The sequence below is a fragment of the Saimiri boliviensis genome, chromosome 13, assembly GCF_048565385.1.
Source record: "Saimiri boliviensis isolate mSaiBol1 chromosome 13, mSaiBol1.pri, whole genome shotgun sequence".
Lineage (NCBI taxonomy): Eukaryota > Metazoa > Chordata > Mammalia > Primates > Cebidae > Saimiri > Saimiri boliviensis.
Genome location: NC_133461.1, coordinates 51462057 through 51476613, shown reverse-complemented (window position 1 = coordinate 51476613; position 14557 = coordinate 51462057). Strand labels below are relative to the sequence as shown.

Below are 14557 nucleotides of genomic sequence, written 5' to 3'. Positions count from 1 at the left end.
ACCATCTTTAGTTTGTAGATCTTTTTAAAAAGGTTACTAGTTTATCTAATAGCAACATTTTAAACCAAGACTTTATTCAAGTAATAATTATTGGAAAAATAAGTACTAAATATTAAATACCACTTCCACATTTTAAAACAATCATCACCACATTTTTCTGTGATAAAAATAAACTATACAAAGCTTTACCGTAGCCCTGCTGCTGTCCTGGGTAACCCTGCTGCCCTGGGTACTGCTGCTGCTGGGGTGGATATCCCTGTTGTGGAGGTGGTCCCTGGTATGCATCCTGCTGTTGGCCATACTGTGAATTTCCTACAGGGTAATTAAAGAAGAGGAAAAAAAACTGAGAAGTTTGCTTAATTAACTTTTTTCCCTCTAAGATGCATAGCCAACAACACAAGAACAAAATGAAATGCCATATTGATTTTTAGAAGTTAACAAAACAAAGAAAAAACTCAAACCAAACAGAAGGATTTCGGCCAAACAAACTGCAGTTAAAGCCAATTTTGCAAGGTTGAACTGCAGCATTTTCAGCGTCTCTGCCATACGAGCATTACATTTACTGGAACATCACAGTCATAAGATCATGACTATGCTAAATAAAATAAAAAAGACAAAATTAAAGACAGCTACAAGAGCACACACTAGCTACACGAGATCAGCAAGCTGTTTCCTAAAGGCACTATACTTATATGTAAAATTATACATATGTAAATACACATGAGAAAAAAAAGTTGGATTGATGGATTTATGTTCGAATAGAAAATTTCCACCAAGGAAAAAATTATCTTTAATGTTTTAGTCTTTTTATTATTGTTAGAAATGGCAAGTCATGGTTATACATTTTAATTACTTGTAAGGAAATTATTTTGATTGTTTTGGGCTCCCTGTAACTTTCAAGACAGCCAGCAACTAGTATTCTACAAGAGCTTTGCATGGGTAGAAGTTGTCTTATGCAAGAATTTTCATTCCTGTAGAAGGGGATATATGTGTATGTGTGTGAAGGTATATAGATACCTCCTTCGTAGTAATGTTGTGAGGAATCCTCATAAGGCCTATCGTAGCCTTGTTCAGGATACGACGGTTGCTGATAACCGTAATCATTATGACCTACATCAATTCGACAAGAGACAGGAAGAAACGTTAATGGCCACTGAGTGAAAACCCTAAAAATATTTAAACTTTCAGATAAAATTGAAAAAAAAAGAAAAAGAAATGGAACATAAAAAATTATTTCAATTGCATTAGCCAAAGATTTACCAATGTGATTGTTTTCATATTGAGATAACGTGCAAATTGTTTTAAAAGCAAAAAGCAGTAGTTTCAGAAACATTACACTTATTGTCTTAAATCTGATAATCCTCATTGAGGGGAAAAAAAAACACCTTTATCTCCCATTAATAAAAAGAAAAAGAGAATAAAAGTATCTAGGCCTTTCACATGTAAATAACCTTAATTAAATCAGAATGAACAAAGGAAGCAATTATCCTATTTTGTCAAACACCTGTTCTGCTGGTCTCCAATTCCACAGCATACGCTAAAAACAATGCAAAATATAAAAGAGCTCTATAAGTTTTTCCCATGATTTCACATTCTAGCATTCACTTGCATAAAGTTAAGTATCTCAAAGTATGTTCACATGGAAAATTACATATCTTAATACTGCCTTTTTGGAAATTTTTAGAAAATATTTCAAGTATCATAAATATTCATCTTCATAAAATTGAAATTGTGTTGAGTGTTAGAGTATATCTTTAGTTTTAAAGCATAATAAATTTTACCTGCGAGATAAATGAACTCTAATGAAAAATAATACTCTTTAATTTTCACTAAGAAAATGTAGGAATAACCTTTTAGTTACCCAAAATCTGAGCTCAATTTTACAAAAATGACTAATTAAGAACATAGGAATAAAGTTATAAATAAACATTATACACAGTGCTCTAGTATTCTAATGTTCCCACCCCACCTCATAAATACCTGTATCAAGGGTTGGCAAACTATGGCCTGCAGTCTTACTGTGGCCAGTAGCATGTTTTTGTAAATAAAGTTTTATTGAAATACAGTCATGCTCTTTCATTTCAGTATAGCCCAAAATTGCTTTCATGCTACAATAAGAGTTCAGTAGTTGAGACTAAGACCATATGACCCACAGAGACTAAAGTATTTATTATCTGGCCCTTTAAAGAAAAAGTTTGCCAATTCCTAATCTATATATTTATTAACATAAATATCCAGATATGAGAGAAAAGAGCCAATGTTGTTTATAAAAATTGTCAATATAAATAGAATACTCTAAATGTCAGATATAAATCAATACCAATACACACCTATGCAAAAATGATACCCTTCAAAATTAAATCCACTAATAAAATGAATTAAAGTAACCTTAATGTTTTGCTATTTACAAAATAGAACACCTACATATTTTGAACAGAAAGATCATACTTATGACAATATAAATTTCACATTTCAAGAGATACCCAGGATCAAAATAACGTCAAGTTTAATTCTTTAAAATACAATTAAAAATTTTTTTAAAAGTCATTTATTTTCAGCAGACTTCTTAACACACATAATTTAACAATTTAACAAAGTAGATTTCACCTCTTTAAAATATGTATAGTCTACTGCAACCATACTTAAGCTTTTAATTAAAAAACTTAATACCATTTATTCTGTTTTGTTTGTGAAGAGAAAAACAAAACAAAACAAAAAATCAACATTCTGAATAATGCAGGGCAAGAAAACCTGAGAATAAAGTTTCCTAACCAGAATTATCCATACATATATTATTATGTTATATTATATTATATTATATATACATGTTATATTATATATATTATACATATAATTATCCATACATCACTCATTAATAAACATTTATTTTATGTAATATTTAATAGGTGAGTATTTGCTCTCTGTATACAGTCAGAGCCTCTGCAGTAAAAACCAATGTCCTTAAGTACAAATGTACCTTTCTGCTTCATGTATTAACAAAAAATGACAGGTGAGATTTTTTTTCAAATATACTAAACTGTATTTTCTCACAAGCTTACATGGGCTGCTAGTCAATGGCTGCTAATACTTAGCTTTAAGTTTCTTAGTTTCTGTGTTCAGTAATTTATATTTACATCAAAGGAGCATATATAGATAAATAAATCTTTTGGCAAATCCTAACAATTCATCATTTTGCAATGTATTTTTGAATTATTTTTTCTTCTACATTGTATTATAAAAATTTCAAGCATACAGAAAAACTGACAAAACTGTACTGTGAAAACCTACTTGTATGCTTAGATTATTAATGTTCAAATTTTCTAAAGTACACTGCATCTTACCAATTTTTCCACAAGCCACCATCTACAAAAAAACAAAACAAAACACCCTAACTAAAAACCTTACTTCCAAATGCCTTTCCCATTCTACTCAATCTCTATATGACTATATTACGGATATAATTTAGTATTGCAAATTTTCCTCAAAGGCAAGCACTAATGTAAACCATAGTTTGCTGAGAAGTATGCAACATGAATTAAAATGATGAAACTTGAAAAAATAATTCAAGAACTATATTCTCTATGTATCTATACAATGAATAAAAGTCAATTAATGGGTAAACTTTATGGCATGTGAATTTTATCTTAAACCTCTTATTAAAAAAAGAGAAAATCAATAAACATAAGCTTTGGCTGAAATCAAACAACCCTAAAAACATTATAAAAGGATCCTCTTTTATAAAAGGATTCCAATGACAGATTGTGATTCCTGATGGTACTAATGAAATAGCTACAAAAAATATGCTTTGAATTAGATTATAAACTAATGCTATCATTGGTACTTTAGAGTGCTAAAAAGTTTCTAAACTTAGAAGAAACAAATTGTTAGTTCCTTCATTCCCATTAAAATGTTTTATATAACTCTCTACATTAATATTCGACAGGAATAGAAAGTGGGAAAGTTAACATCAGGAGAGATTACCATCAGGATAATATTGCTGGTTCATGCCTTCTGGAGGACCTTGTCCACCATGACTGTATTGGTCCCCATAATAGTCTTCCTGGCCTGAGTACTGCTGTGGTGGGCCTGAAAAAAAAACACAACCAGTCAAGATATAAATAATGTGTTCTCTACGTTATCAAATGTTTTCTAATTTGATATTATGAAAGATTATTTCTCAACTATAGATTCCCCTCTCATGATTTGGCATTTCAGATACTTTTAGCTATTCATATACATACACATACACATACACACACAGCAGCTTCACATACCACATTTACTAAAATCAATGTTAAGATCATACATGCATTATCAAAAAATACCAACTCAGAAAAACAAATGCTAACTTCTTAAAAATAGGTTCAAATTGGTAGCAAATTAATTTCCTTTTTAGTTTGATGATACAGTGCTTTTAAGTTAAAACTGGGTTTATTCATGACCCTATATTTAATAACTTTTCAAAAACAAAACAGTATTTTCTCTTGTGAATTAATGAGCATTTGACATAAAATTTTATGACATAACCTTTTCCCAGAAAATAACAGATAAAAGAAAGCTGCGTATCAGGACTTCCTATCCACTTTGTGACCCCTTTGTACCTACTAGAACCCTACCTTTCCTTAACAACAACAACAAAAAAGGAACAAAAAGCCCCGACTCTGTCTAGATTAATAGGTCATTAAAATTTAAAGCCTTTCAATTACATTAGGTAGCAAAGTTTCCAAATGGAACCTTACCCTGTTGAGGAGGTCTATAGGGAGGAATCTGTCTCTGACCCATCATATGATTGCCTTGGTTAACTTGACCCATCATTCCCATAGGTGGCTGCTGTCCTTGGTAGTGCTGTCCGCCTCCCTGTGGCATACTATATGGCTGAGAAGGAGGCTGCTGATGCATCATTGGACCTGAAACAAGACACAACATTATATACATAATTTTTTGTATATAACTTTAACCTCTCAAGAGAAATAAGATACTCCTTTATTATCATATGGGCCCCAAAATATGTATACAGTAAAAACTGATTTCAAACAATAAAAACTAGTTTTTGAATTAAAACTCACATGCCTAAAATAATCTGCAAACAAAAGAAAATAACCAATCCATGGTGATTAACTTGAAATCCACTGGAAGATGATTCTCTTTTTTTTTTTTTAAAGCCAGGCTGGAGTACAGTGGCGCCATCTCGGCTCACTGCAACCTCTGGCACCCTGGTTCAAGTAATTCTTCTGCCTCAGCCTTCCAAGTAGCTGGGATTACAGGCGTGCGCCACCATGCTCAGCTAACTTTTCTATTTTTTTAGTAGAGACAAGGTTTCACCATGTTGGCCAGGATGGTCTCGATCTCTTGACCTCATGATTCACCCATCTCAGCCGCCCAAAATGCTGGGATTACAGGCGTGAGCCACCATGCCTGGCCTGGAAGATGATTCTTAGTCATTTTTTAAAACAAAATGGATACAATATATGAACATCCTGAATGTATTTTCCATTGCACACTATCTAATATTTGTCTATACCGTCTTTCTCGAGAAGGTATCATCAGCATTATGCTACATTGAAAAATACACCAAAATTAACTTTACAAAAATCACACAGCAAATCAGTGGTCAAACCAAGAGAAATAAACCAATCTCTAGATTTTTACTTTGTTCTCTTTTTCTATACTCACTCATTATATAATGATAGACAGGTAAACTATACAAACACTTAACAGAATTTCACAAGCTTTAATTTTAGGACAAAATCTTAAAGAGCAGAATTCCATCAGTAGAATTTCATAAGCTTTTATTTTAGGATAAAATCCTCAAGAGTCTTCTTTCCCTTTTGCAACTACAAGATTTATAACCTAAAAAGATCTCCTTGAAATCAAATGGCTATAGTGCTTAATATGCTAAAAAACACACACATTACATAAAGACTCTCACATCCCTAAAAATACCTAAACGAGACATGCAACAAGCTGTTGGCTAAGAAATCTGAACTACAGAGTTTCCAAAGTGAGCAATACTGAGGTAGCAAAACTACCACTGATATTGTACCACACTGGCAACAGTAAAAATATATCACACAAAACAATTACCAATGACCATAAGGTCCCACATTGCCATCTAACAATGTAAGCAGCTTCTTAGAGGTTTACTGGGCCAAGTTATGGTATGGGGAACTCATCATTTTGCCGTTATCAACATTACTGTCTTAGAAGTATGGATGAGTCCTTCCCAATTTGCTGCTTATAAGTTACATACTCCTGCTTGTGTTGACTTGGAGAAAATGTTAAGTATAACAGGTGAGATATTTGAGAGCCTAGAAAGATTTCACAGGCCAAACTGCTCAAATGAGCCAAAAGTTCACTATCTAATTACTTAAATAATTAAAACCAAAACAAGTCCACCTCTTGAAACATATTACTGACTTATAACAGCAGCAATGATGTAAGCAGAAAGACTTCACATTTCCAATCTGAAGAACTGTTTTATCTGAGGGAGTTCTTTATCTGAGCTGTTTTTCTCCTATTTACCTTCTGTGCTTCGTTCTTTTTGCCCTTCTCTCCAATTTTATTATTATAAATGTGAATGTAAGCCTCTCAAAAACTCTGGGACCTTTTTTTCAACAAGGAAATACATTCTTAGTAGAGACAAAGTGGCTGGGTGAGAGTAGAGGCAAAGAGAACTTATTATCAAATGTACCCTACACTGCCAATTACACACTTTCACTGTCATTTCCTATAAACTCCTAACAACTACCAGAGGTAAGAACCCTAATTCTCAATTTTTTAGCCAAGGAATCTAGAAATCAAGATTACACACCTAATAGATACAAACTAAGAATAAGACAAACCTCAAATTTGATTTTGAAGCATATGTTTGCTCTATTTTTTATTGCCTCTATTTAAAAATAAGCTGTAACAAATTCTGTATGCCAAGAACGGTGACTAACACCTGTAAAGCACTTTGGGAGACCAAGGTGGGTGGATCACCTGAGGTCAGGAGTTTGAGACCAGCCTGACCAACATGGTGAAACCCCGTCTCTACTAAAAATACAAAAATTAGCCAGGTATGATGGTGCATGCCTGTAATCCCAGCTATCTGGGAGGTTGAGGCAGGAGAATCGCTTGAACCCAGGAGGCAGAGGCTGTAGTGAGCTGAGATAACTTCACTGCACTCCAGCATGGCTGATAATAGTAAAACTCTCTGGCTCAAAACAAAAACACCAAATTCTGTAGTTCAGAAGCAAATTTTACAATAAAAAAAGTTCCAAAACACTAACTAGTTTAATAGCAGTTACAACTTTCAAGTATATGTTGTATATACTAAACTATTAAACAGTAACATTCCTAATTTAATAGCTAACCTGATTGGACACTTACGTAATTCATTTTTAGTAAATGAAGGTTTTGCCTTTTCTTCTCCAACACTGTCTAAAGACCTCTTGTCTTAACAGAAGGTAACTATATAACTAAAACCTGTAATTTTTATTAGAACCAAAATTAAAAAGAAAGCAAAACCACAGTAGCCAAAAGAAAAAAAAATCCAAAAAGATACATAATAACAAAATACTAAACCTTGCTCTAAAGGTTTGTAGCTTAAGCCCTACATAGCAAAGACCATGGCATTTGTGCTTTATCTTTTGGGACTGTCAGCAGTTCCAATCCCAAAGAGCTCAATTACTACCCTTCTTTTACTCTGCCACTTCTCTCCCTCAAAGGATCCCAACATCATTCAGGATCAAGCCTAAAATCAGAGAGAATGGAGTCAGCTACTACTACTAAACCACAGTATGATTTGCCATTTTCCTTGAAACCTTATCCATTGAAGAAAAAAAAAGAATTATGACTTCATGACTTCAATTCTGATTGTTTAGGAAGTATACTATTTTCCTTTTTAGATAATGGAATATGCTACACTGGCAATGCATATTATCTCTTCAGATACTAATGAAGCTAAGAGAAGCATACTCAAAAGATTACCCTAAAATATGCTCTAAAAATTTGTACTGCAGAGTGAAATAACATTATAAAATGGTCTTTTATAACCATTTTCTGCAAACAATGGATCACACATTACTACAGGCTTTAAGGTTATTCTTCAGCTTTTACATAAATCATTTTGATGTTAAGATGCACTACAAAGTGTGATAATACATATGCAAAGACCCTACTGATGTTTTAATTACCTAGAATATATTTTTGCCAAGTGTTTTGCAAGGACATGTACCATATACTCATCATTGGCACATTATATCTTCCCATTTTGAGTTCTATATTCTAACAAGTATTCTATGAAAACAACATCCTTATTTTAAACACATGTAAGGTCCTCCCAAATTACCATATTTTATATTATTGGAATTCTTTGCTCCAATGAGATGGTTAATACTTAATTTTATCTTAAGTCAGTAGTCAAAAAAAAAAAATTTTTTTTTTTGAGTAAGTCAAGGATCAAATTTATTGAGTACCTATTATGTACAATACCCCAGGCTAGGAGCCATGGTGATACGGAGATGTAATGAGTGCTGTCATGTCTGAATTAGGTAGACTGAAAAGAACAATTTTTAAAGACTCAACTATAAAGAAAACATTGTTTTAATCTGTCAAGAATTCTGAATGATACAATTTTACAAATATTCTATATACATAGAACATTTACACACATACACATGTATTTCACATCTTCAGATGTAAACCAATACACTAAAATTTCATAAAAATTTTATCATTAATCTAAGGAATTATTTTAAATAATATGGTTAAAAATGATAGATAACATTTAAAGAACACTTACTATAAGCCAGGCACTAAGCTAATAGCTTTACCTGTATTATTTATCTTCCCCAAAGTCCTATGAAACAGGTAGTATTATCAACTTCATGTCACAGACAACATTTCAGGCTCACAAACATTAAGGATCTTACCCAAGGCTGTACTGTTACGAAAGGCTCTAAAGTCACAAAGCTACTAAAGGGTCCAAAGCCCATGCTCTTATCCACTATGTGTACTTCCTCTCCAAATTCAAATCATACTTTTCCCATGCCATTATTTCCCACGAAAACAGTTCTGTATAATACACCTCTATCACCATAATATGAAAATCTTAAAATACAAGAAATTGCTTCACTCCACCTGCATTTTATAAGCTCAAGATGATGAAACTCCACAGATAATACCCTGCTCAGGCTTATTTTCCACATACGTATTTCATCATTTATTACTCGTATTTTACTATTTGTTCCTTAACCATTTAATCTCAAACTAACCCATTTATAGTTCTTATTTGGAGATATTGCTAATATTTATTTGCAAGAATCCCTGTATTCCAACAAACTCAATTAGCTAACTATATGCTTAAACAGCTGCATTTTAAATGAACAGAATTCTTTACTTACCTAAATTATACACCTATCCACATCAAGAATTTTAAGTAGTTAATAAGCTATTTAAATACAATATCAAGGATGAAAGAACAAGATCAAGGAATAAAATGTAGGATGACTATCCCAACTCAGTAAGGTCATTGCAGCCAAGCACAAATTTAGCTGAGTTTCCCAGCAACCAATGAAAAAATGGAACCATGATTCTAGATAGTAAAGAGAATAACAGCTCATTAAGAGATTAAAATCTTTCATAACATTAAAACTTTAGAAAAAAACTCATAGAAGATTTAAAAGGTATTAAAAATAATACCAAACAATTTTGTTATTGTCAAATTTGTTTCTTTAGTGACACACACCATCTTCCCACGCAGTTATTCACACTAACCATTTCTTCAAGCTGGTTATTCTCAACTGTGGGCAAGTTTGTCCCTCGGGGGACATTGTTATAGCAAGAGAATACATACCTAGCTAATAGTCAACAAACAGGATAAGCAGTGAATAGAACAAGACACAGTTCTTGATCTCATAGACCTCAGACTCTAAAGAAAAACAATTAAACACTTTTTTTTTTTTAATTATGTAATTATAAGTAGTACTGCTTAAAGGATTCTAAGTTCAGGTTACTATACTTAAGTGGATTTGCCTAATAATTTAAAATATAGTGAAGTAAGAGGTGGTTTTTATTTTATGCTTTTTATACTTTTTCAGTTTTTTTTTTCTTGAGACAGAGTCTCCCTCTGTTACCCAGGCTGGAGTACAGTGGTACAATCTCAGCTTACTGCAACCTCCACCTCCCAGGTTCAAGCAATTCTCCTGCCTCAGCTTCCCAAGAAGCTAGGACTATAGGCACACACCACCACGTCCAACTAATTCTTGAATTTTTAGTAGAGATGGGCTTTCACTATGTTGGCCAGGTTGATCTCAAACTCCTGACCTCAGGTGATCCACCCATCTTGCCCTTCCAAGGTGCTGGGATTACAGGCATGAGCCACCACACCATGCCAAGACTTTTCAAATTTAATATTATTTTAATAATCAGAAAAATTTACAGATTACTAAAATCAGAAAAAATTAGTAAATTTACTAAATTGGGATTTCCTGTAGCTCCTCATCCAGGATGAGGGGAGTTCTGGGTCATGCAGGGGATAAGGGATTGAGATTGGAGACTAAGATCAATCACATGGACAAGCGATCAATCAAATCTACATAATGCAGCCCCAATAAAAACTGTGAACACTGAGGCTCAGGGAAACTCCCCTGGTCAGCAATATACCCTGTGCATATCATCACACATCCGTGAAAGGAGTGCAACATATTTTGACTGTTCAAGGAGAGGACAATACAAACTTTGCATTTGTCCTCCACATTTGATCTATGAGCAAATCTGTTCTACCATCAAAATATACGGTAAATATCCCAAAACTAACTACTTCTGATTACCTCAATAGCTATCATACTATTTAAAGCCACCATCATCTCTTACTTAAATACAACAAGAGCTTTTTAGCAGGTCTCCAATTTCACCCTTGCCCAACTATAGCCTATTTTCTATACATCTGACAAAGGCATTTTTTTTTTAAAAAAAGAACCATATATTCAGATCATGTTATTTCAGTGCTCAAAACTTTGAGCAGTTTATCTCCTTCCACAGAATAAAATCTAAAATCCATATGGACTATAGTACAAAGACTCTCAAGGCCTAGATTTCAACTATCTCTTGGACCTTATTTCTTATGATATCCCACCTTCACTCACTCACTCAGCTCCAGTTTGACAGGTCTCCTTGTTACACCTCGAACACACCACGCCAGTGCATACTTGCCATTCCATCTGTCTGTGCAACACTTTTTTTCTCGGTATCTGCTCACTACCCTAAAATGCCATGCATCCTCATTTTTCTTCTTCCCCTTTGCATATTTCTGTTCATAACACTTATCACTATCTGATATATTTGTATCTGAGTCTTTAAGATAAATGGGGAGCTTTTAACCTTATAACATTTATGTAATTAGAAACTCAGTATCATTTCTCAAAGTGTCTATAAAACCTTACAGTCTTTCCTTTGCATAGTTATAACAGACCATATCAATGACCATGAAAGTTAAAATGATGCAAAATGATCTTAATAATCAGTAGGGAAAAAAAGCATAATTATTTAATTCACCTTAATTTTAAACACTAAAAACACTGAGAATTGGCCAGGTACAGTGGCTCACACCTGTAATCCCAGTGCTTTGGGAGGCTGAGGTGGGGGAATCACTTGAGGTCAGGAGTTCAAGACCAGCCTGGCCAAAACAGTAAAACCCCATCTCTACTAAAAATACAAAAACTTGCTGGACATGCTGGCGTGTGCCTCTAATCCCAGCTATTCGGGAAGCTGAGGCAGGAGAATCAAAACACTTGAACCTGGGAGGTAGAGGCTGCAGTAAACCAAGACAACAAGCCAACATAACAACAAGCTTTGCTGTATGTGCACGAACTGACAGATGCACAGTGACCAATCACTGACAAAATCTAAAAGTAACATCCATCACTTATCATGACAGGCATCTGTTATTTATGCAGTGATGTGCAGACTTAAGAGATGGCAGCTAAGTTCGTACTTTATACAATTACTCTTAATGTACCATGGTAACTGAAATTCGAATGGTTGTGCTGAGGAACAGGTGTTATTTAACTTAACTGTGGTAACTGAAATTCATGCATATTGGAATCACATACAGCAAGGCCTGCCTGTGTTTCTATAGGATTCTGTTTCTTCATGCATAAAATGATAATAACAGTACCTACTACACCTCAAGAATGTGAAAATTAAAGATATGCAAAGCATTTTGATATAGTGCCTGGCACTAACAGGTACTCACTGAATATTAACTCTTATTTTTGACAAGCAATATGCCAAAAATTGAAAGAAAAGAAGACTTCCATGGTAACATACTCATGTTAATTGAAATCAAATTGGTTTCTTTACTATAGAACTTCTCAGGCCTTTTAATATTCTAAAAAGCATGCTGGACCTTCCAAAGTATTTACAGTAATTAATCTATCAATACCATAATTTAGCAAATGTTGGGCCGAAGTTCTGATATAACTGGGAAATAATTACATTTTTTCATTAATATTACCATTTCAGAAACCCACCACTAAAACAATTTTAAAAAGTTAAATTCCTAACTCTTAAAACTAACAAAATGTTTTCACATGTGAAATTCACATAAGGTAAACAGATAATCTATAAACAACTCCTTCAATAACAGACAAACCACAGAATACATATCATGAACAGGCAATTCACAGAAAACATATAATTATGCAAATAGCAAATAAACATACAAAGTGATGCAACTTCACCAATAACTGAAGAAACACAAATTGAGTTTATATTTTTCCCCTATATAGCAATGATTAGGAAGATTGAGTGTCACTGGGTATGCAGTAAAATAATCATTTTTATACACTGCAGGAATGTGAATGTGACCTCATTTAACCTTTTTTTTGAAAATAAATAATTTGGCAATGTTTCTCAAATGTTTTCAGTATTCATATATTTTATCTTAACACTTCTATTTCTAGAATTTACCCTACAAAAGTTACTTTCTTTACTACAGCTTACTGTCTTGTACAAGGAATCAAAGACACAAGTACAAAGACATTTGTTCCAGAAGGATTTGTAACAGTAAAAGACTAGAAACACCTATCAAAAGTGAATATGGCTTTGTTGTATTATAGTACATCCATATAAAGAACATTGTCATTTAAAAAATGAGATACATCTATATAAACCAGGTGTCCCCAAACTACGGCCTATGGGCCGCATGCGGTCCCCTGAGGCCATTTATCCAGCCCCCCGCCGCACTTCAGGAAGGGGCACCTCTTTCATTGGTGGTCATTGAGAGGAGCACAGCATGTGGCGGCCCTCCAACAGTCTGAGGGACAGTGAACTGGACCCCTGTGTAGAAAGTTTGGGGACACCTGATATAAACCAATAGCAGAGGTACAAGGAAATAAACTACCATGTAAAAATACATATGAAAAAACAAATGCTAGACTTATCTCAAGAACCTTCTTCTGGTCTATCTCTTAATTGTATTGTATAGTAGTAAGACAATAAGAGAAAACACTCTCAGCTGTGATAATACATACTCTTTGTCCTTCATACTTACATAATGAATGTGAACAATTTAGGTACTAAAAGAAAATGTCCTCCTATAATCATGTTAAGCCTCTGATCAGTCTAACTGAAGCGTACACTGACAGAAAGCATAGTTTTAAAGATATTGTCATTTGTCGGGTACAGTGGCTCACACTTGTAATCCCAGCACTTTGGGAGGCCAAGGAGGGCAGATCACTAGGTCAAGAGATCGAGATCATCCTGGTCACCATGGTGAAACCCTGTTTCTACTAAAAATATAAAAATTAGCTGGGCATGGTGGTATGCGCCAGTAGTCCCAGTTACTTGGGAGGCTGAGGCAGGAGAATCGCTTAGAAGCAGAGTTACAGTGAGCTGAGATGGTGCCACCGCACTCCAGCCTGACAACAGAGGGAGACTCTGACTCGAAAAAAAAAAAAAAGATATTGTCATTTGCAACTTAGCCACATGAATCAACACTTTCTTAATACTATTAAAACCAAAACCAGAAATAAATTAGATGCTATGGCTAAAATAAGAGAACAGCTAATAAATCAATCTCAAATTTTTTAGTGTTCACTTTTTTTAAAAAGCTTGATTATTCTCACCAACTGATTTTATAAAAATTATGCAAATGATTACCAAGTCAGGATTTGTACATGCATCATTTCACTTAATCTTACTTAGAGAAATTAAGGAATTTAGTCAATGGTCCCACATACAGTAAGCTACAGTGCCAAAACAAATCCAAATTTAAAGAATTATACACATGGAACTTAGAAAATATATTCTTTAACACAAACACTGCCATTTGTAAAATTCTTTATATTTGAATATATAATTATTAAAATTCTGTTAAATGTGGAAAGCTATAACTACTAATGGCTGGGAATGAAAAATACACATGTATCTGTCCAATATAACTGTTGGCCATCTTCAGAAATCCTTTTTATGTAACTTGCCTTTTCATACTGTACTGAATGTACTTCTTGCTTTATTAAATAAACATCTTTCAGACAGGTAATAATATAACACTTGATTTTTACTGAGGAAA

At 33.6% G+C, this 14557-nt stretch overlaps 1 protein-coding gene across 10 annotated transcripts in view; it reads right to left on the bottom strand.

The window, feature by feature from the left end:
- The window catches only part of SS18 (SS18 subunit of BAF chromatin remodeling complex), a 465179-nt gene that overhangs the window by 416317 nt on the left and 34305 nt on the right, over positions 1-14557 (bottom strand). For 9 of the 10 annotated variants that reach the window (XR_012513138.1, XR_012513137.1, XR_012513140.1 and 6 more), the window contains exons 6-9: positions 4740-4907; positions 3982-4086; positions 1018-1110; positions 190-312 (exon numbers count right to left, since the gene is read on the bottom strand). Coding sequence is in view for 5 of the 10 variants with exons in the window: in XM_074383658.1 (XP_074239759.1) it covers positions 190-312; positions 1018-1110; positions 3982-4086; positions 4740-4907 (489 nt within the window). In the remaining 5 variants the exon portion in view is untranslated. The remainder of the gene's footprint in view (positions 1-189; positions 313-1017; positions 1111-3981; positions 4087-4739; positions 4908-14557) is intronic. The other variant, XM_003924770.4, reaches the window with a different exon arrangement.